Raw genomic sequence first — 23,082 nt, 5'->3', positions numbered from 1 at the left:
TGTGTAGATTATACTGTATTATTTGTATCCAACAACGCTGAGAACAAACAAAAACTAACTGAGAGCCCCAACTCAGGATGTCTTTCAGGACTTGTGCTCTGTTAGAGAATAGGCAGAAGAATTTGTTATCTAATAACATATCAGATTCACTGTGAGAGGCAGAGCGAGCGTCGCTCACAATGATCATTAAAGCTTCAACAGCAAAAACAAATGTAAAATCCATCAGTGATGCAGCCTTAAAGAGAACAGAAAACTCTTCTTAACTCCCCTTTCACCTGATGTACATTATCTTACTTTTCATCTAGTGCCATCATCTGGTCAACATTTATGGCCAGATACCTGCAAAACTAATGACATTAAAACCGTTTTTTGAGCTGTTTCCTGATTGTCTGCTACTTACAGGCTAAGTAATCAAACTAATGTAAACAACATCAGCAGTGGTAGGGTACCTACTGTGTCTCACAGTTTTTCTTTAGAGTAAATCTCACAGTAAATCTTAAGAAGTATAAGACATTCAATTGCTTTCAAAATGCGAACATGTAAACTTTTTAAACGTGAACTTTCAACTGTCTAAAAGTCACATCAAAGCTTTAGTGTTGTGGTCCGGCGGTGGACTTGGACATGATGTCTTGGTGCATGTGGTTCCTGAGGTTGGTCGTGTTTCCACAAAATTTTATCTCCATCTCGCATACCTTGCAAATTGCTTTGCTCCTGTCAAGTTCCTTTTTTGCCTCGACATTTCTAAAACTGAAATAGTTCCAGATATACGCTTTAAGCGAGTCTGGTCATTTCAAATCTGGAGCTCGGCTAACTTCGGTGCTACCGCCCGACGCCATGTTGTTATGAGAAGTATCTTCACGCCACGCCTGCGCGAGTCACGTCCTTATTTATAGAGTCACGTCACGTCATGGTCACGTCACTGGTGGGGTTAGAGTTCACACAGGAAAAAAAAAATATATATATATATATATTTATGTATAAAAAATTGATCTTTAGACGCGAGAATCAATTTTTTTTAAATAAAATCGATTTAAAATCGGCGGATACATTTTTTTAACCCAGCACTACAGAGAACATAATGAATTCTCAGGAGAAGGAATTTAGATATATAGGTCACTTTCCAGGAATATAGTGTGTTTTCAACAGAGTGGAAACCAGAGTGAGAAACAACACTCAGAAAGTAGGAAATACAATTTCAACTGAAGCTGCACAGTCCTCTAAATATGTTTCAACTACAGTCCGGACGATGTACCAACAGGTGGATATTAATCGCAGGTCCTACTAGGGTTTAGCAGTTAATCAAAATCGCAGTATGGCCAAGTGCAATATCCAATTCACAGGAGAAGCAATTTTTTTGAAGAATGTAGAATGAGTAACACATGAATAGAATATTGTTGCTACAGAGAGTCATGTTGCTGATGATGTGAGGGAACATGCTTGTTCGTTTATACTCTTTTCAGTAAAAATTAAATGCAAAAATTGCTGCAATATTTAACATCATGACTTGTAGAAGAATCCCAAAAATCGTAATATGATTTTTCGTTTCGTTCAGTCCTAGATCCTACATTACCCATGAGCCTCAGCCAGTCAGTGGTGTAAATTCCAAACACTTTGTTGTTGATGCATTTGGAAGAAAAGATGTAAATTGTTTTATGCTGTCAATTGTTTGTGTTATGGCAGCTTCTGAGTGAAATGCACCTTGGCAGGCTCATTCGTCCAGGTCATGGTACTGCTATGGTTTTCCCAAAAGGCTTCTTTAGTTCGTTCAGTTCTAGAACTGAAGAAGCCTTTTGGATGAGAGGTGAAACGTCTTCTAAAACCTCAAACAAGTCCAGTTGCCTTTTGGAGTATTTTCTAACAGAGTTGTTCATGTTTTGTACTGATGATTGAACCAGGAGAGTTTCATGTCCATCCAGAAAATGGTAGTGCTTCAATTGTCATTTACCAAACATTTGTTTCCACCAAGTTTCCATATAACAGCAAGATGGTGATCAGAAAAATCATGTGGAAGCACACTTAGTGTCTGTAGGAGTAATGAATGGGACTAGAGTAGACTAGAACTGAATAGCTCCTCCCACTGTCCCTGTTGCATGGTGATGACTCTTCATTTATTCATCAGAGACTCATTCTACTGATACTTCTTGTCTGTCCTCAGATGGGTTCTCAGTACAGTCAGCAGCAGCAGAACGTGGGTGGTTACTGTCAGCCGGGTCAGCCGCCGTACTTCAGCCCTCCCCAGCAGCAGCCCGCTGCCCCGAGCCAGCCACCGTACATGCAGCCCCGCCCACTGCCGCAACAGGTAGAAACTATGAAACTGTAAGATCTGACCGAGAGCAACGTCTCACTGCTCTTTCTCTTCTGAAGATCAACACTGTTCTCACTCGCTGACATCAACATCAGCAGCAAATCACCACAATAACTAGTGTTGTGACGTTCATGAACGAACTGGTTCTTTTTGAACGGCTCGTTAACATGAACGATGGGAACCAAGTCTTTTTTTTTCGGGTTACATGGGGAGGAGCGCTGCCCAGCTGCGCGGAGCTTATCAGATATGCAAATAGCATCATCACGCCACCTTGTGCACGCTGCCTTCACGTGAAAAAAAAAGCAAAGCACTGTCAAAGCAGAGTGATGTGGCGCCACCCTGTGGAATATTTACAATTAATCCAGATCAGACTTTAAAATCTAATCCACACATGTCAAATAATGTTATAATCAATATTTCAGAATAATTTAAACTCATATTGGTGGGATATCTAAATTCATTCCTCCCAGTGGTTATTTCCAAGATAAAACAAGTGAAAGCCAGACTGCCTTCCTAAAACTTTTATAAATATAAAAATGAGCCAAATAAGCCAGTTTTCTGAATGGCTCACCAAGATCCAGCTCCCCTCAAAGAGCCATAAATCCCATCTCTAACAATAACCAGCAAGATGAGAAAACAGGAGGTTACTTATTCAAATGTAATGTATCAAATTTAGGTCAGCAAAGGCCCCTATTAGAGATTCTTCTTAACTGGATTATTGATTATTGAGAGTCAAACTCTGTTGTTTCTGCCTCTGATCTTTGGTTATCTTCGTCCTTCCTCGTCCTGTCGCAGAGCGTCTGTGTTTTTGTGGACCAGACTGAAATGAAAGCGGGTGTTTCAGAGGGAAACGGCTCAGTCGAAGCCTCCAGAGAGTTTAAAGTTTCTGCTGGTGAGGCCATCAGCTTTTCTTGCATCATTGCAAAGCCCCAGAGGCTTCAGCAAGGTCGACACCTCCCTGACTGCTGTGAAAAAATGTCTTTACAAAGCATTTTGTCTTTGACCAACTTCTTAAAACAAGAAAAAAAAGTCTGCCTGTGGGTTATTATAGCCTTAAATGTTATACTTTTATGTAGAAAGATTAAATTGAATTAAATCATTTGAGGGTACAAGCTACTGAATACAGGGAACAAAATAACTACATTGACTCCACAAATGAGGAGTTTTTTTATTTTAAAACAGCCACCAGGCTGCCAGCAAGATTGAGATTCTGATGTAACCTCAGAGTAACCAACAGAATTCAGGGATTATTTTCCTTCAGTATTCAATGTATGTACTGTATGATGTGACAGTAAGCATCTGAAACTGAGAGTTACAACTTAACTTTATTGATTTGTGTTTTTTTGGATCAAGTGGATCATGTTGTGTTTTACAACTCAGAGAGAAAAGTGAAGCAGCGTAGGAAAAATCAATTCCAATATGATTCTTAATCCATTCACTGATTACTTAGTTGATTTTTGTATGTTCTTAATAAAGTTCTGTTGATGGAAGAAAAAAGGTGGAAGTGTGTGGTGAGGCAGCCGCTCCTAATGTCTGCTGTCAGTCAACCACTTTCAATTGTCATGAATTAATATGTACTAACTTAAATGATCCTCTGCCTTTTCATCTGATGCTCAACTTTTGCTGCAACGTCATCTGGCGTCCTTGTAGATTACTTCATAATGAGAATGTGATATATTTCTAATAATTACCTTGTGATCATCAATGGAAAAGATCAAATATTTGCTGCTGTGACTCTCGAGAGTCATGAAATCCTGTCTGAATATTAGAACCTGCTGTTTAGTGTTTGATAAACCTTTAAACTCAGTGATACTTTAAACAACACGCCCTCACCAACGCAGCCCCATGCGCTTTTTGACTTTAATTTAATCGTTGGGTTTGATTTCAAGTTTAAACATTTTTCTCGGCACTGACAGCTATGCCATTGCTAGATTATCAAGTCTTGATTTGTAAAGATAAAGAAATCATTGGTTTTATGCCCTGAAAACTGTTATTTACACTTTCAAATTCTTCTTTAAATAGATAACCAACATGGTATTGATTGTGATGGAAACGTCATGTTGTTCTAAAATGTACCACACTAAAGCCATATGGCCAAATTTGAATAATATATTTAAAAGTAATCACAAAAACTTATGTCAAACAAGCTGTTGAACACAAGAAGACAGTGTGTGTTTGTAGCAGCCAGTGTGTAGCCGTGTCAATGTGTGTAGCGTAGCGCTTTTGGCGTAGCTTATGTTGAGGGCAAAATGTTGCTACACTGGTTAGTTCAGAAAAGCAGGAGGATTTTCCAGTTCTGTTTCTTTGTCATCTCAGACTCCGGCTTGGTAAGCCACGCTGTGTCGTCTTTGAAGCGTTTAACTTTTTTGGACACGGGGTGAACAGGCCGATGATGGAGATAAAAACAACCATCGCCATCGGAGCATCGCCAATCCTACTTTTGAATTGATGAATCAAATTGAAAGCTCATTTTGATGCAGAATCAAAATTGTGACCCCCCCTAGTTTTAAGGTGGAGCTGTTCTATGTTCCCTGCGTATACCTGATCAACATCAGAACATTAGCTTTGTCATTGTGCGCATGTTAGCATGCTGGTGTTAGCATTTAGCTAAAAGCACTGCTGTGTCTAAGCACGTCCTCACAGAGGCCCCAGCATGTCTTGTAAGCCTTCATCACAACTAGTTAGCTGCTAAACTGCCAGTCACGTTTCATGTTGCACTTCAGCAGACTAAAAACATAACTGAAAATAGTCCCCCTTTACTTCTTTCTGAATTTACTGAATTATGAATCAGGATCAGATTGAATCATGAGATTTGAAAATATTACTACTGCTACAGAAAGTCGTAAATTAGGACAGGAAAGGGGGACAGCGCCCTGAGTTTTTACTTAGTTATGCTGTATGATATAAGCTATCAGATCAATGAAACAATTGCAGAGTTTGTTTTTACATCTGCAGTGAAGTGTTGAAGTGACTAAGGGGAAGTCCCGGCCTTCAGCTCCTGTTTTATCTCCTTCAGCCTCGAGACGATAGCAGCAGCTCAGCAGAACAAAAACACTGTGACCTGCAGCAGAGATGAGGATCCTTATTTTCTGACAAATGACATGTACAGAATCTGTATTTTTGAGATTCTCTTGACTTGAGAGAAACCACGGTAGCTTCGACGGCTCTTTGTTGTTGTGCTTTTCAGTTGTAATCATGTCCTCGGCTGAAAGGACTGAAGACAAACTGACCTGAGAGGTTCTGCTGTTTTTTCTCTCTGACACCAGCGTGAAGCTTTAAATCTCAGTGTCGTCTCAGAGTCGACTCTGAGGAGGGTTTTTCCTTCCAGGACAGCTCAGCCCAATGTAATCAATGTATAGGTGAAACATTACAGCACAATGTGCAGCCGTGTTTGGAGTTGTAGTAAGTTGTTGTAATGTTTAGAGCCTGCGGGAGTTTATAGGAAAAATATGTAATTGTTAAAGCAGTAACCACATGTGCTGAGCATGAAAGTTCAGTTTTGACTTTGAAAACAAAATAATCTTACCACAATGTCCATTTAGCAGCATTCAAGGGTATTACACTGTCCTCATCAAAATGTATTATTTTCACACTTTCCAAGACTCTGAGCTCCTCTAATACTTGACATTCATGTTGACTCAGCATCAATTTGCTGTTAAGGTGTGAAATGGTTGAAAACGTCAGAAACTAGTAAGTGGATATTGAGGTGAGTTTGGTTTGTCAATTGTTGTCAGTTCCAGTTTAAAAAAAAAAAAAAATCTGAGTGTTTTGTAGTATGAACTTAGTGTCTGCGTCTGTCTTGATTTAGGAGGTGCCACAGGAGGCGTACGGGGGGCGGGGCCAGTCTGCTGCTATGACTCCTGGGAAACCAAACCACGAGGAGATGAGTCTGAGCCAACAGGAGAGGCCGTCCAGCCTGCCGGTAAATCTGAACACAGCAGAATATCAGTCAGTTTAGAGGAGGGAGGAGTCAGTGCCACTGACTGATGTTTTTCTTTGTAAGATTTTGTTTATTAGACTCTCAAAAAAGCCATTTAGAGACTCACAGAGATGGTGCCTTACAAATACATGGACATGTTTAGGACATGTTAACAGATTCAGTTTCACATCATTAGCTGGTTAAAAGTCAAATCTGGAGTGCAGCAGCAGAGTAGAGAAAGGAGAGTTTTCTTCCACAGATTGAACCTTGCTTACAGTCCAGTTCTATTCAGAAAGTCCTATCAAAAATGGAGGATGAGTTTTGGGATGAAGAAGCTGTGAGTTCTTGACTTCTGGTCCTGATTACAATCAAAAACGGTCAAAGCCAACAGATGGACCTCCATTATATAAAACGATGAGCAGTTTGTTGCGTCAGGCTCGGTGGTCATGTTCAGACCTCCCTGCTCTCTGCAGGCTCTGATTGTTCTGCAGCTCGTCATTGTTGTGGATAATAACGCTGTCCTCTTTTCTCTGGACCTGAACCTGGCAGGTATCACGCTCTCAGTGCCTGATACGTCCTGCTGGGTCATCACTGTGTAGCCTGGACCTCACAAAGAGAGCCACAACTGACATAATGACTTGTAATTTAGATTTAAAAGAGGAGTCTTCACTTCTGCATGAACTGGTGGTTTCACTGAAGCAAGAGTAAAGGGTGCTAGGCTGCACAAAAATCCTTCCTAAATTAAGTCATTATGAATTTATTCACCTGTATTTTTATTCATCATTTAGTCAGAAAAGTGTCTAAAATATTGACAATTGTCTGTCTGTGTTACCTGTCAGCACTGACTTTGTGATTTGCAGGTCAAAGGATGTGTCGTTTAAATCTAGGGATGCAACTAAAGATCATTTTCATTATCATCTTTATTAATGAAATATCAACTTAGTAAAAAATGAAGCTGTATAGTTGTGAGTTGTTTTAAAGGTTGAATAATTTCCTAAAACAGCTGCTCTCTGTAGTTTATATCAAACAAACAGGAGGAAATGATCCATTTATTGGGGACTATTTTCAGCGGTGGATTAAGCCACATTTAGTGCTGTAGTGAGTATTTGGGGCATCAGGATGGTGCATGTTGGAGTCAAAATAAACTACAGTGTGTGTATTCATGGTAATGAAGGAACATGTCACCCAGTGCAACAGTGAGGCTCATTGATGTGTTTTTAGTAGTTTTTGGACAACAATAGAGCTCTATGGCACAGGTGAAGAAGACATATGAGGCTGTGATACACACACAGTGCTTGTTTCATTCACTGCTGGTTTGAGTCTGAAAATATTCTCAAGAAGTAAGATATAGAAAATGACAAGACGGGTCCTTTTGAAATGTGTTTTCGATACTGAAAATGCTAAAGTTGGACATTTTATATTAGTGACAGTTTGTTTTGTTTGAAGCTTTCAGCGTAGTCAGGTGAAATAAAATATGTAAGAACCAGTCACTCACCTGCAATCAGTATGTAATAAACTGCATCATTTGTATTAATAAGAAATAACAGAGGCCCAATAATGGAGCTCAGGGGAACACCTGAGTCTGTCTCTGGTGTATTTGTTAGATACACTCAATGTGAGTGAGGAAACATCTGTGCACTTGAGTAGAATATTTTCCACATAGTTTCACATCTCCGTCACATTCGACTGCAGACGTCTCATTCTGTTGGAAAGCTGTTTTAAAGCTGCTTGAAATCACTTTCAGTACTGAAGCTCTGACTGAGAGTGCTCCTCTTTCTTTCTATCTACCCACTGTTCTTTCTCTCCCTGATTCTCCTATAATTGTTGTTTTTCATTTCTCTATCCATCTCTCTTTCTCCACCATCTTTCTCTTTCTTCCTCCATCTCTTTCACGTTCACCTTTTCTCCTTCATCATCCCTTTTAATTCCTCTCTGTTTTCCTCTCCCTCTTTCTCTTGTTTATTATTTCTCTCTCTCTCTCTCCTTCTCTCTGTGTTAGCCTGCTTCTCTCCTCCTCCTCTCTTTCTCTTTGGAGCCTCCTTTTGAAGTCATTGGTGCTGATGCAGTTGCCATGGTGACAGGCGGAGGGGAGACAGCTCTTTTGCAGGAAGGAAAAAAAATCTGCAGAAATCAGCTGCACCCGAAGGCCTCGCAGACTAATAAGTTGACTTCATGATATTTTGCTCTGTATTTTATTCCCTCTTGTTTAAATAGTCGGCTGATACTAAAATCTAATTGTTGGTTTATTTTTGGTGACTGTCTCTCATTGTTGCTTCTCTGCTGTATATATATATATATATATATATATATATATATATTATTCGTGAGATAGAACTTAAATCATTTTTCCGAGTGTAACCTTGGACTGAGGCACACAGGACATGCCTTCTTCATTTTTATGGTACTGACACAAAAAGAAATACAAAAATAAAATTCAGCAAGTTAAATCAAGACCTGTACAACAAGCCAGTTTTGAATGAAATACGTAGAACAAACCTTTATGTCTAGATGACCCAAAAAATAACAAATAACTGATGACTGACTTTGATGGTGACTGCAGCCTCAAAACAATTCTCAATTTGACAAGACAGAGCTAGAGCCACAACAATTAGTTGATTAATCAATTACACAATTGAAAGAAAATTAATCTGCAGCTGCAAGACTGCTGCTTTTCTTTGCCAGTTATGATAGTAATGAAGAATCTTTGGGTTTTGGAAAATGGTGATAAGGTTTTTTTTACAGTTTTTTTTTACATTTTGAAGCAACTTAATTATGAAAATAATAAATATATTACTCGATAATGAAAATAAAAGGTTGGCTTCAGCTGTAAATATAACCCAAACGTCTAAAGTGCAGTATACAATTTATAATAATAACAATAATAATAATAATAATAATAAATAAAACACACCATGTAACTGAAGCGTCCTCAATTTGAGTCCAGCCAGAAACCACCAACTATTTCAAACAGAAACTTTAGGTTTTTCCTGTATTTTACATTTTCATCTCATTCATGAGAGGAGTCAATGAAGAGCAAGAAGTAGGAGGTGAAGATTGAAAGACAGGAAGAAGTGATAGAAGCAGGAAGAGGCGAGTGAGGAAGAGAAGGTGATGGAGGAAAGAGAGGGTGAGAATGTAGAGGTTGGAGGAGAATGTATGAGTAGAAAAGGAAGCTGAAGGAGGTGCCGCAGTCAGAAGAGACGACAAGGAAAATGAGAGGAGGAGGTGAAGGATGAAGGAGACGAGGAAGAGAGAGAGTTGTTGGACGTGTTGATCGACTGTTTTACTGTACATGAAGTGTTTGTGTCTGTGGTAGATGATGCTGTGAAACACATGCGCACACACACACAGTGATTCGTGCACTCTCATCCAGAGCTGCTGACAGTCGAGCCAAGAGAAATATTTAAATTACAAAACAACAGCCGCTGACTAACAGAGGGAGGGAAGAGGAGTGTGTGATAGAGGGACAGGAGGAGAGAAGGATGTGTAGAGGCTGATTAAAGGAGGATAGAATGAGGTGGAGGAGGAAGAGGAAAGCTATGGGCGCTAAATCAAACCCTCCAAAAACTGAAATGAGGACAGGAGAGGAGGAAAAGGAAGAGGGAGAGGAAAAACAAGGAGATAGAAAGGAGGAAAGGAAATAAAGACAAAGAAAGATAGAGAATGATTGGCCAAGGAAAAGGACATGAGGAAAAGAGGACAAAGAAAAGAGGTGAGGAAGGAAGAGAAAGAAGAAGGTGACGATGGAGGCGAGCTAGAGTAGGACAAAGAAAGGAGGTGAGGAAAGGAAGAGTTAGAAGGCTAGAGGGGTGGAGGGTAGGAAAGGAGGACAGGATGAAAGAAGAAAAGGAACAGAGGAGAGAAACCAAAAAGTGGAGAAGGCAGGGAGGATGGAATAGAGAAAAAGGAAGGGAGGAAGTATAAGATAATGAAAGAGAAGGAGAGGAAAAAAGGAACACTAGAGAAGAGGAGGAGGTGAGAAGTGGCTGTAAGTCAGTAAGCAGAGAAGTTCAGGGGGTGAGGAGAAAGAGAAAAAGGGGAGAGAGAAGATGAAGGAGGGAGGAGATGAGGCAAAGACAGCGGGAAACGAGGAGGAGAAGTAGGACAAGAAGTGAGGGAAGACGAGGAGGTAAAGTGTGAGGTTTTAAGAGGAAATGAAATCGAGGAGGCCCAAAGGTGGAAGGAGACAAGGCAGTGAAGGAGGGAGAAGAGAGGAGGTGAAAGTAGGAAGAAGATGGGGGAGAAGAGGAAGTTGAGCAGAGGAGGAGGAGGAGAAAACATCAAGAGGTGAGGAAGAGGTGAAGAAAGGAAAGACAAGAGAAAAATAGATGAAGAGGAGAAAAAAGAGAAGACAAAGGTTGAGCGAGGCTTCAGACAAACTCTCACTTTTTATAATTAGAACATACACCAGGAGAGAGTGTGTGTGTGTGTGTGTGTGTGTGTGTGTGTGTGTGTGTGTGTGTGTGTGTGTGTGTGTGTGAGAGATATGCAGCGCAGCAGCTGATTGGCTAAGCTGTTGGCAAGGGGCGGATGGAGGGAGGGAGGATGGGTTACTGTGCTGGGATTGGCTGGCCTGAGGCCCAGGGGCAGATGGGAGATTTCAGCGCAGTGCTTCTCTCCTCTTCTTCTTCTTTGACTCTCCTCCTCTTTCCTTTTCTTCCTTCTTTTCTGCTCTCACATCATCTTTCTTTTCTCTCCCTCCATTTGTTTGTTTCTCCCCTTTTTCCTTTTTTTCTTCATCTTTTCTTCCTCCCCATCCTTACCTCCTTTCCTTCTGTCTGTTCTCTTAATCTGTGGTTTGCATTTCTGTCCTTTCTGCTTTCCCTCTTTTTTCTTTTCCTCTTCTTCTGCATGTTCAACTCCTGCAGTCTCCCCTTTTTCTCAATCTGTCCCTCTTTGTCCTGCTCCTTCGTCGCTTTCCTTTTCCCCTCTTGTTTTAACTATACTCTCTGCTTTCCTTATCTTTTTTTCTTTTCACACTATTGGTATGTTTGCCTTTCTTTCTTTCTTTCTTTCTTTCTTTCTTTCTTTCTTTCTTTCTTTCTTTCTTGCTTTCTTTCTTTCTTTCTTGCTTTCTTTCTTTCTTTCTTTCTTGCTTTCTTTCTTGCTTTCTTGCTTTCTTTCTTGCTTTCTTTCTTGCTTGCTTGCTTCTCCCCTCTTGTTTTAATTGAGCTGCTTGTCTTCCCTTGTCCCAATTTGCCAACAACCAGTTGTGGACACTATGCCAAAATCACCTCCCAGTCCAGACCTGTCCCTTGCGGGGTTTTGGTAAGGACATGGTTAGCCTATCTTAGCAAAAAGACTGGAGGCAAGGGGAATCTTTCCCTGATCCAAATTCATCACAGTAAGTATCATGTTCCTGCATGGCTGTCTCCAGGAACTTGGACATATTAGTCATTGATGCCCTCATGAAATTTAGAATGAGAAATGCAGTATGTTGAAAACACCTTTTTTTTTTTTTTTTATCCCAACTGATCTTACACTGAAGTCAATACAACCCATGGTGCAACATTTTTACTGGAGTTCAGCTCAGCAGTGGAGGACTCAGAGCTGCCTCTGGTGACTGGATGTTGAATGCATCATATCACCGTTATAATCACTAGTCTTCCTGCAGTATAATGTCTGACCAACACTATTTTTTTTCTATCATTCACCAAAAATGTAGGCCAGGTGTGGCGGCTACCATGACTACAGCATGCCTAAAATTTTCAACGTTATACTGAAATAACAAAACTAATAAACTAAACTAATTAAACAGAGTCTCCGAAGACAAATTATATACTTTTTTTGCAACCTCATTCAAAAACGTTTGGACACATAAATAAAACCAGAATGCATTCATTTACCAACAAACTGTGTTACCTGACAACGGTTTTCTGAAGTGTTCCTGAGTCCATGTATTATCTCCTTTATCCAATCATGTGTTGACAAAGTGTTGAACCTCCCTCCATCCTCGCTTGTAAACGACTGAAACCTTTCCAGGATGCTCATTTTATACCCACTCATGATGCTATCACCTCTTACCAATCAACCTGTTTACCTGTGGAATGTTCCAAACAGGTGTTTTTGGAGCGTTCCACATCTTTCCCAGTCTTTAGTTGCTCTTGTCCCAACTTGTTTGAAAAGTGTTGCTGCATCAAATTCAGTGTAAGCAAATATTTACAAAAATCTATGAAGCTGATGAGCTCAAACATTAAATATATTGTCTTTGCACTGTTTTCAATTTAGTATATATATTAAACAAAAGATTAGCAAATTATAACATTCTGTTTTATTTATGTTGTACACAGCATCCCAACCTTTTAATCAGTCTGGTATATTGTAACCCTCCTCTAAGTTTTTAGAAGCATCCTGTCATATCTCCAGTGTTTTAGTCTGTATGTGTCAACACGGTGTTAGAAACAGTAAGCAGATTGATCTGCTGAGGGTAAAAATCTGGGAAAATGCTGCACGGTTTGCTGTACTTTTTTTTTTTTTTTTTGCTGTGATCCACTAGATCACAACCTGGGACTGGATCCAACTTATTTTTATGTACGTAACTCACCCTTACAGGATCCCTGTCTGGATCTTAACATTGTGGTCCTAAATATGAATGAACAAACGTGAAAAAGGAAAAAAAAAAAAAGACATCAAAATTCCACTTTCTCTGGTTCTTGCTCAGTTAGCTGCTCTTCATCTTTCTCTGTGAGCTGCTGGTGCTCTTCTGCACCAAACTCAACAATGTATCACTGAGGCAGTGCTCTCAGGGATTCAGTCTGATGTGGATTTAGAATCTGCAGTTTCCACTTGGTTCTGTTGGTTTTGGTCGGACTGTTAATGTCCTCCTGCTGAGTTGGAGCAGACGAGATGTTTCCACCTCATTTAGGAGCTGCTGAATGAGGCATTTATGAGCCGTCACTTAAGAACAGTCAGTGGTCCTCTTGGAAGTGTTGGCATCATGTCCTGAGCTGCAGCTGGGATTTTTCATTACAAGACTCGTCAGAAATCCCACTGGAAGAAAAAAAAAATACTACCCCACCCAAACCAACAGAAGAATGAAAGTACAATATTTTTAGAAATTCTTTTTATCCAAAATAGGATTCTGTATCTCCAGGAAATGTTGAGATTCATAACGTGATAAAATGACTAAAATGTGTCACCTGTCTGTGTTTCAGGATTTGTCCGGCTCCATTGATGACTTGCCCACTGGCACAGAGGCAGCGGTGAGTTCAGGAGCGTCGGGCTCTGGCAGCACTCAGGGCGACCAGGGGACCCCGGCCCGTTCTCCTTTCTCCCCCCACGTCTCACCTCGGCTGCCCCCACCAGCTCGCACCGGGCCCTCCCCCTCCCCCTCACCTTCCCCCGCTGGGTCCAGCAGCCAATCGCGATCTGGGCCGATGTCTCCCGCCACCGGCGGACCAGGTAGGTTGATGATGTCACTTCCTGTCTCTTCAAAGCCCTGGAACTTGTTAAAAACTATCCAAATGAACTGTTAACTGTTAAATGAGACCACCACATAGAAGACATAGTTAGACCCAGTGTGGTAGTATCAACACTCTCTCTGTTTCTCCCTCTCAGGCTCTCAGTTGACCCCTCAGGTCTCTGGTCCTGGATCAGATGTTGGTCCTCATCCTTCCCAGTCTGCCATGACTCAGGACAGAGGTACACCTGACTCATCAGTGTGACAGAGTGTTGTGGATTGATTGCTTTTCTCACTGTTAAAAACATCTGACCATCATCATTATCATCATCTCACTGTCTCTTTGACAGCTGGCCTCCAGGCCATCTGCAGCAGCTCAACTTCAGAAGTGTTTTTTATCTCTGACCTGCTGCCAGAACAAGTCTCTCTCTGTCTGTCCCAGAATTTAAACAGCCTGCAGTCATTCTAGCAGCTCTGAGGAGTATTTCACTGAAAGCCAAAAATGTCAACCTCATGTTGACACAAGAGGATAAGTCGGATGGTCATGTCAGTAGTGTTCATCCTCTATGGACCATGAATGTCTGTACATTATGTCACGGTAGTCCATCCAATAATCTTTGAGATATACTGTATCAGTCTGGACCAACCAGTGTCCCCCAGTATGACTGAAAGTGCTCAAAGTGAAGAACAGTAACAGCACTGACTGACTGGCTTTGGGGTTGTTTGAAGGTCGATATTTTCTGTTTCGATGGAGCTGGGCTAGCAGTTTCCACCTGCTTCCAGTCTTTGTGCTATGCTAGGCTAAGTGCAGATTTCTTCATTTCATTTCTCCTCCTGGTGTGTCAGTATCTTACTGACTGACTGACTTACTTTGTTGTGTCGTTCATTTTCTCAGGTTTCCCTCCCTCCATGCAGCGTAGCACCCAAGGGCCTCAGTTTGGCCCACACCAATCAGCACCACCCATGTCCCCTCACTCAGCATCAGGGGGACCCATGCACCACGGCTCCTACCAGCAGGGCAGCTCATATGGCCAATACGGACCCCCAGGTACACACTAAAACCTAAAAAGGAAAATTTTCTAAGGGTGGCAAATGTGAAACTTTAAAACAGTGTTTGCAAATTTTCCCTCCTCCTCGCCCTCTCTAGGTAACTACCCTCGGCCCCCCCACTATGGTGGGGCCCCCAGTGCCAACTACAGCGGACCTGGCCCGGGTCCCAGCTTAGCCAACAGCCTGGGCTTGAACGCCAGCAGTCCCATGCATGGTCAGGGCCCATCTACCCCGGCAGGTCGCGGCCCTGGACCTGGCCCCGGAGGCCGGCCTTACCCCACTGGAGGAAGTGTCATGGCCCCAACCTCCCCCGGCATGCCACAGCCCGCCGGGCAGGGCATGGGGCCTCCGGGGCCCAACGCGAGCCGCAAACTGCCTGAGGTTGGCCCCAGCGTCGGGCCAAGTGCCACCTCTTCATCCTCCTCGACCTCCGCGACGGCTGCCCAGGGCAGGTGAGTCTGGAAGAGTCTTGAAAATTAAAACAATTCTAGGAGTTCCGGCAAAGTTCCAGGAAAAGAAAACATTCAGTATCAGTTTAATATAAATAACATATCAAGAAAATCTGTAAAACTCACCTCTGTCACTTCTTGTTCTGTGACACATAACCTTCAGTTTACACTTAGCCTACATACTCCATTATTACTAACCCTTTTCCAAATCATTCAGTACTTGATTGAAGAATTCAGTTTGCTGCTGAACAGAAACCTTTTTAATACAGGAAGTGACAGAATTCACATTATACTAAACATCCAAGTCATTTCAGATGGCTGCAATGACACTAGCAGCAGCTAAACATCTCCCTATGTTTTGTTCATTGATCTTTGCTAACAAAAAAGGTTTTTATGGTTTGTAGCTGCAGAAAGTCGACAGCTTGGACCAAATCAAAGTTTTTGTTGCTTCTTCCTCATCCCTCCATTCTTCCAGGCCTCCCTTCGCTCGTTCCCCTGCCTACCACAACCAGTCCTGGCCCGGGGGTCGACCTGCCCTCTCTCCTACCCTTCACCCCTCTCATCCTCCTCCTCCTCACCCTCCTCACCACTCCCAGCAGGGAACCTATGCTCAGGCCCAACCCACCGTGCAGACCCCCCCTGAGCATTATGGGTAGGTTTGGTACCAGAGCCTGACAGATACATGACATCTCACTTAAGCCTTTTTTTTCCCGAACGTGTTTCCTCATTGGATTAGCATCGCTATTATTTGTGGTGTGTCATCCAAAATTCCTTTACAGAATTTGACTTGAGGAAACAGCTGCAGTGCTCTTCAAAAAAGTGGTGAAAGCTAACAAAATGTATATGCACACTGTCATACTCCTGTCCACAAGCTGTGACTGTCAATTAAAAAACCAGAGACATATAAACACCTGGAAAATACACAAAAACTGCTTATGTGGTGCCATGATGACACACACACAGACTCAGAAGGTGAAAACAAAGCCGGCAACGCTGTCACAGTTGGTAGTGACACTTGATAAAGCTGTATGTATGTATCTGTCGGGCTCTGCTGCACACACAGAGAGGTTATAGGATGTACTAACCAGACCACTTTCTGTCCTGCATGGCTTCAGAGGTGGTGCTGCTGCTGCTGCTGCTGACGTGTCTTCACCAGGAAATAAGACTGTTTTATATCCACAGCTGCTTCACCTTAATGTATGCTCAGTCAGTTGAAACTCTAAACAGCTCTTGGCTAAAGACGAAATGTTGCACATTGAGCCAAAGTTATACGTATGAAACAGGACAGTGGAGTGATTTCACCCTGCAGGTTCTGCTGGTTCAACCTCCAGAATAATAAACAAGTGTACATTTTCACATTGACTTCTTGTCAGCATGCAGGAAAATGGCTTGTAGTGCTGTGGCAATAAACTGTCACGAATCTTGTGTAGATGTAGCAAAATTCTACGTCTAAACAAGTGTGTATCTAGGGAGGCTGTGTGATGAAAATTTTCATCACAGATCAGCTGTTCTGGAGCGTTGTTTGCCGGTGTGCACAGTCCGTCTGGCTTTAAGGTTCGGGTTGCACGTGGATGGTCTGTACAGACCCTTGTGGATGTCTTTGGATGACAAAATTTACATCACAGGAACCCTCATGAGAGCGTATGCAATGACAAACAAGAGTTACTACACCTGTGTATGCAGACACCCTATAACAGAACTGTCCATTATGGAGTATATCTTGCCACTTATCCGTCATACGACACCTTACACCTGTTGGACATGCATAGTTTTGCATTAATAAATTCTGCAACTGAATCATAAAATGCAAGTAAACCAAATGGTGCAGAGGACGTAAGACATGACATAAGACATCATGCTGGAGAGGTGCAACCGGCTGACCTAACCTGCCACTGAGCTCTGTCCACCAGCTTGAGAAGATAAGAACAGATCATAAGAAATCCTTCAGTTCTTTCTCTACGTCTGTCTTTTCCTCTATTCTCAGTTGTGTTTTTGTCTCCAGTAACTGCACAAGTCCTGGAGACAGACACTTTATTCCTCATCTTCTGCCTTAATGTAACCTCGTGCATGCAAGCTGCCATCTCACCAGTTTGATCACATCCAATGATGATAATCAAACACCTTTTTCTTCTGTGGTGTCCAGGCAGGGCAGCTACCTGGGCATGGCACCAATGGGAGGAATGGGCCCTGGTGGCCCTGGAGGTCCTGGAGGTCCCTATAGCCAGCAACCGGGCAGTAACTCTGGGAGGATGACACCGCAGGGACCGCCATACAATGCCCCATCCTCAGGTAGGCTTTTAGATCGCAGTGCCTGTTAGGATCAGGAGTATTTCTGGGATGCTTGACCTTTTGTAAATGATCTCATAATTTGTCTTTCAGGCCCCATGATGATGCCAACCGAGGGGATGGGTGCTCATCTAGATGCTAAGCAGAGGGTTGAGCTCAGCAAAGAGAGCGTCTGCCCTGCCACCGAACCACCCAAACCCAAGGTGCGTTCTTTGGCTTTCTCAACCAATCATAGTGGCTGTTTGCTCTATCAATCACGCCATCTCCCACATTGCTGTTATGCTCTCCTGGCATGCTTTAACAGATGCATGCGTGCTGAGCCTACTTCAAGAATGCATCTTAATAGCACTGATACAGGTTTTTGAATGGTAGTATTGAGCATTTGTGTAGAATCTTTCATGCAAAGATGAAGTGTGGAAAAAAATATTTCAGCCTTGGGGCATTAAAAGATGACGGACAGACAGGCTCTGGTCAACAAGAAACATAAAACCAATTCAGCTGCTAGACAGGAAGATATCACATGACGTGCAGGTGTGCACATCGAGCGTGTGTACACACACGCACACACACAGTGAACTTCTGTTGGGACAGCAGGCAGGGACGGTTGTTATGCACTGCGGCTGGCCCTAAACCCCTCACAAATAAGGCCTTGACCACATGTGTACGGATATTTTAATAAGCGCTGTGTTTGGGTCTCTCGCACATGCAAACAGCGTTTTAGGCCACTAAACCTAGATGTACATGTAAAAGAGAGAGTTTGGAAACAGTGAAGTCATCACCTTAATTCCTTGCTCGATCGTTGCTTTTTGTAATGCGGATGGGTCTGAAACAAAAACAATGGTGGTCTACTGCTACTTAACATGTGGTTAGCACTGCTAGGCTGTTTTCCAGAAGGTGTTAATAAATAGATAATTAGCTACAATTGTTCGTGTTTTACAATTACTACTGCCAAAGTAAAATAAGTTCACTGTGCATTTCTGTGGTATTTGATGAATCATTGATGTAAACTTTATCGCCACCTACTGGACCGTTTGTTTGGGCATTTGGAATCGTCTTCCCGTGTGTATCGATGTTTTGTAAAAGAAAGGTCATGTGGACAGACTGCTTCTTTCAAACCATGAGAAGGAAAAAAAGTTTTACAAAATATCTATCCAATATATGTGAGATCAAAGCGCAAGTTAGAAGAGAGACGAAGCACATGACGTATTGATGACTATGTTTGTGTGCAGCGTGCCCAGAGCCGACGGTGTGTCGTTGGTCGGCAAACATGTTCAATACAGAATGAGTTAGTGTATAGATAAAACTGAATAAAAGAACCTGTGATGCCGCATGTTACATTCATTATTAAATTTGTTTTTCAGTGGAATTCTATTTAAAGCTCAGTAAATGCTCAATGTTTCCAAAGTCAGTGAGTAATAATGTGAAATGATCGTGATCTCAGTATTGAGCAAAGTAATCGTGATTATCATTTTTGCCATAATTGAGCAGCCAAAGCGTCTGTCAGGCTTTGTAGGCAACTTGTAAAAGTTAACTGTAATTCAGGTTGACGTGTCAGCTTTTTAGAGCAGGAGAGTTTTTACAAAGAAAATGATTCCCTGGTGCTTTTTTTCTACATTCCTAGTTGGCACTCCTCATTTTATTCGACAGTATTGATCAGTTTGTTTCCAGCAGCATGGTGTTCGTTACACTTGTCATTATTTCATCTGGGTTTGACTGTTTTGGAAGTGTTACAGAACACCCAAAATAACCAGTTCCTGCCATCCGGGAGCCAGAGTTCCCTCCGACGCAGCTTCTGTTTCGTTTTTTTTTTTTCTTCCTCTCTTGCTTGTTTTGTCTTGTTTTTCTCCTCTTGTTTAGTTCTCTCTCAGCTCAGCAGCTGGAGCGTTTTGAAAGCTCTGACTTCTCCTCCTCGCTGCTCTCTTTTGACTTGCCTCTCCTCATTATCCAACAGTGAAGAGTCGGCCTTGATCACGGATCTGTGTAGGATGTAGATCTTGCGGTCGGGGTTATGTGAGACGACTCGTCTTTGTCTCTGCTTTGACTCTGGTTCACTCGATGAGAAGTGGCTGCTTTGTGTCTGCAGTTTGTCGAGGAGTTACAACAGCAAGTCTTGGTGTTTCTCCAGAGAGACTGTGTTGCTGCTAATTTTTGCTACTTTTTGTTTTGTGCTTGCTCATATTTTGATGCTCTGCTGGTTTGGTGTGTTTTTTGGGTTTTTTTTTTTTTTTAGTCAGCTGTCAGAGAGACTTCAGAATAGATGTGAGACAACAGGTAAATGTGAACAGGGTGGAAACTTTAAAGTCTAGAAGCTCAGTTGGCTGTTAAAATTCACAACAATTCCACTATTTTCCGAGATAACTAGATAGCAGAATAACTCAAAATAAAAGTAACCTGCCGTGCAGGCTGAGGCGGGGATTTGTGTTGTTTGAAGCAGAGGTGAAACCTGCCTGTGCAGTTTTTAATATTTGGTTATTAAATTCTCTCCTTAAAACTCACTTCAGCTCACTGGCATTTGGTGAGCTTCATGCTTCAGAACAAATCAGTAAGTTTAAAATGTTCCTCCCAAACAGCCCCTTAAACTCTTAGTATTAACATCAAGGTGGAATTTGAATCAAATAATACAGGGTTTTATTAAATAAATATTTTGGTTTTATTTAGGTTCAAGTTTCAACCGCAACTGTTGCCATTGTACGATACATGATTACAAAGCAAAATGCAGAAAATGCTACATTTAAAAAAAAGACTTAGAGTAGAATTGAACAACAAAAACGAAATCAGCTGATTTTTCTTAAAATCGTTTACAGTTTGTGATTTTGAATTTCAGTCCAGCTGACTAAATGGCTGCTGTCTGTTTAGCTCTTTTTATGTTGAACTCGACAGACGACGTTGAAATCATAAAATACTAATTTTATCACCACAGTCATGTTGATCAGTGGTTTTGTTGTTTGCTGCTTCTGGTGGTCATGTCTCCGCTTACCTCACTGGTGACATGTCCTGCTCTGTATAAGAGGATCCTCACTGCTTGTAAGTGGTGGATTTTAAATGTAGGCATTGGTCTGCTTGAGACACGTGTCATCACATGACCTTAGCCAGTTCCATTCGCGGATGAAGCTCTGAAATAGCTGGTAAATGCAACTTGACTTGAGATTAATTTGTCACACATGCTGATCGTAACACCAGTAATGAACATCAGTGCTCAAAGTGACAAGATTTAGCACACAAACCTGTGGTCAGTATCTGCACTTGTGAAAGTCGTGCACTCAGAGATGAATCGGACAGTTATCGGTTGCTAAATGTTTAGTCTGGTTATTAACCAGCTTTTTAGAACAGAACTTGAGCAGAAAAGACAGCTGAAAACCTGTTCATCCAGGTACGTATTTGCTCGCTGGTGGTTTTTACTTGTCTGCTGTGCAATTTAATGAGCCTGAACATTAACCCGACAGTCCATTTGCTCCCAGCTGCTAAATGCTAACGCTAATGTCTGAAGCAAAGTTTTCCTCCTGAACTTCTGCTTGTCGGCTCTGTGAATGTCGAGTTGAGTTTGCGCTCCCTCGGAAACATTAAAAGCAAATCTCTCTTATTTTGATTTTGAAATTTCTATTCTGCCGCCCTGACGTACCCTCACCACGTGGCTCTGTTGTGTGCGTGTGTTTGTGTTTGTGTGTGTGTGTGTGTTTGTGTTTGTTTGTGTGTGTGTGTGTGTGTGTGAATGATTTGTGTGTTTTGTATCACAGGACAGCTACAGCTCTCAGTGTGTGTCCAAGCCCCCCACCCCCTCCCCCATGTCCCCCAGCTCAGCTAGTCTGTCCTCCTGTCACGGGGAGGACAGTGATAGCATTAGCAGCCCTGCCTGGCCCAAGACGTCCACGAGCCCTGTAAGTGCAAAGCAAAAGCACATATTTTTGTCTCTCTTTTTTTGTATTTTTGAGGGTTCTACTGTGTGTAAATGTCAGATCATGCTACTTTTTTTTGGATGATTTTGACTGTGACCATGCACTTTCGTCACCATAAAGCCCTGCTTCTTGCTGCTGATGTGTGAAAACCTCGTAACTCCAGATTCTGTTGCGTTTAGTCTCACTTTTAAATCAGATGATCAGGTTTTGGTTATTTTACTCTCCTTAACCTGCTTCGTTATAATCCATTAGGTAATCTTAAAATCACGCAGGGTTTCTTCTATTTTACAAGTTTAACGAAATGTGACTTTTTGGAGATGCAAGGTTTTCATTGAACAAAGCAGCATTGTGCTTGCATCTTTATTATTATCTTTTGTAAATTTTAGGGGTGTCACGATTCTCCAAATCCATGGTTCAAATTGACTTTTATTTTTATCAATTTTTATATCATTTACATTTCAAAACCTTAAAAAACAGAAGCTACGTGGTATCAAGCACATAGGTATTTAATATAACAACAGTTATTTATTTCAAAGAAACTGTTCAACTCAAAAAGAAAAAGAAGAGTCACTACACACACACACACACACACACACAGCTGCTTGTGTGTGTGTAGCAGCAAGTATGTGCAGTGTAGCCTCCAAACTGTTGTTTTGCGTTGATATAACTTACAGTGAAGGCAAAATGTTGTCACACCGGTGACTTCAGGGAAGCAGGAGGACTTCTAGTTCTCCTTCTTTCCTCACAATCTGCACTTTTGGCTGGCGGTTCGGACACGTGCCCGACGTGCACAAGTAGTCGATCGATTTTTAATTTAGACTCAAAATCGTGACACCCCTAGTAAATATTGAAGTCCAAACGCTGCTTTTTTATTGTAAATGTTTTGCATTGTAATATGATTTTCTAATTGTTTACTGTGAGACTTTCTCATTTTAATGCAGTTCAAGTTCACATCAAATTTCCCTGATTTAAAAACCTGTCAGATACAAGGCAGCATCATCTGCATCTTAGGTTTAGAGTTGAGATTTCAGTCTGTCGACAGATGGAGAGGACAGAGGTCATCAGCATCATGAAAGATTAACAAAACTTCAGCATGTGTAAATTTGTTACGAGAGGAAACAGCTCACTGACATCTGAAAGGAAAAGTCATGTCGAAACTCTGAAGACACTCATTTAGGTTTTTAATTTAAACAACGCCGAACAATCGAGTATTTCTGGTTTTGCGTCGACCTCCTAGCTGGGTTTGGGGTCTACTTGCTGTAGATTTGTCCACAGCACAATCTACACTTTCAAAGTACAATGTCAACTCCCCCATCGATGAGAGAGCACATTGCATTTATTTTGCTGACGCTTTTATCCAAAGGGACTTACAATGAGTGTATTCACCCAGGTAGGAAGGGTATCCCCTTTAAACAAATAACTAAAAGCATGTTCAGTTGTACAGTACGAGTCCACAGAGATGGGTTTATCATAAAGAAGTGAGAAGTAAGTGCAAGGGTTGTTACATTTTAGTGACCGTGGCCAGATTGGCAACAATGCACTAAGGTCTTGTTTGTGCAATTACTGGTGTGTCCGGCGCCTAATGAAGGGTCCTGTGGTCATGGAAGTGCATTGAAATCACAGGATAAAACTACAAGTGCCGTGATAGTGGATGTTTTTCATGTTATGCGGCGCTAGGTGAAGGTTGTATGGTTGGTTTAAGAATGTGGGCAGAATTTCCATCTCTGCCAGTCGACTTCAGTCAGATCCATAAGAAATAATATGTCACGGAAAACTGGTGT

At 41.8% G+C, this 23,082-nt stretch overlaps 1 protein-coding gene across 2 annotated transcripts in view; it reads left to right on the top strand.

The window, feature by feature from the left end:
• arid1b (AT rich interactive domain 1B (SWI1-like)) overlaps window positions 1-23,082 on the top strand; it is a 46,669-nt gene that overhangs the window by 10,204 nt on the left and 13,383 nt on the right. The window contains exons 3-11 of one of the 2 annotated variants that reach the window (XM_041958176.1): window positions 2,156-2,299; window positions 6,114-6,227; window positions 13,379-13,625; window positions 13,782-13,865; window positions 14,519-14,671; window positions 14,771-15,125; window positions 17,266-17,411; window positions 17,502-17,611; window positions 21,143-21,283. In XM_041958176.1, the coding sequence (XP_041814110.1) occupies window positions 2,156-2,299; window positions 6,114-6,227; window positions 13,379-13,625; window positions 13,782-13,865; window positions 14,519-14,671; window positions 14,771-15,125; window positions 17,266-17,411; window positions 17,502-17,611; window positions 21,143-21,283 (1,494 nt within the window). Of the gene's footprint in view, window positions 1-2,155; window positions 2,300-6,113; window positions 6,228-13,378; window positions 13,626-13,781; window positions 13,866-14,518; window positions 14,672-14,770; window positions 15,126-15,597; window positions 15,775-17,265; window positions 17,412-17,501; window positions 17,612-21,142; window positions 21,284-23,082 lie in introns of both variants that reach the window. The other variant, XM_041958175.1, reaches the window with a different exon arrangement.

The sequence above is a fragment of the Chelmon rostratus genome, chromosome 18 (genome assembly GCF_017976325.1).
Source record: "Chelmon rostratus isolate fCheRos1 chromosome 18, fCheRos1.pri, whole genome shotgun sequence".
Taxonomy (NCBI): Eukaryota; Metazoa; Chordata; class Actinopteri; order Chaetodontiformes; family Chaetodontidae; genus Chelmon; species Chelmon rostratus.
The sequence above is the reverse complement of the archived record's forward strand: the minus strand, read 5'-3'. Positions and strand labels throughout refer to the sequence as shown.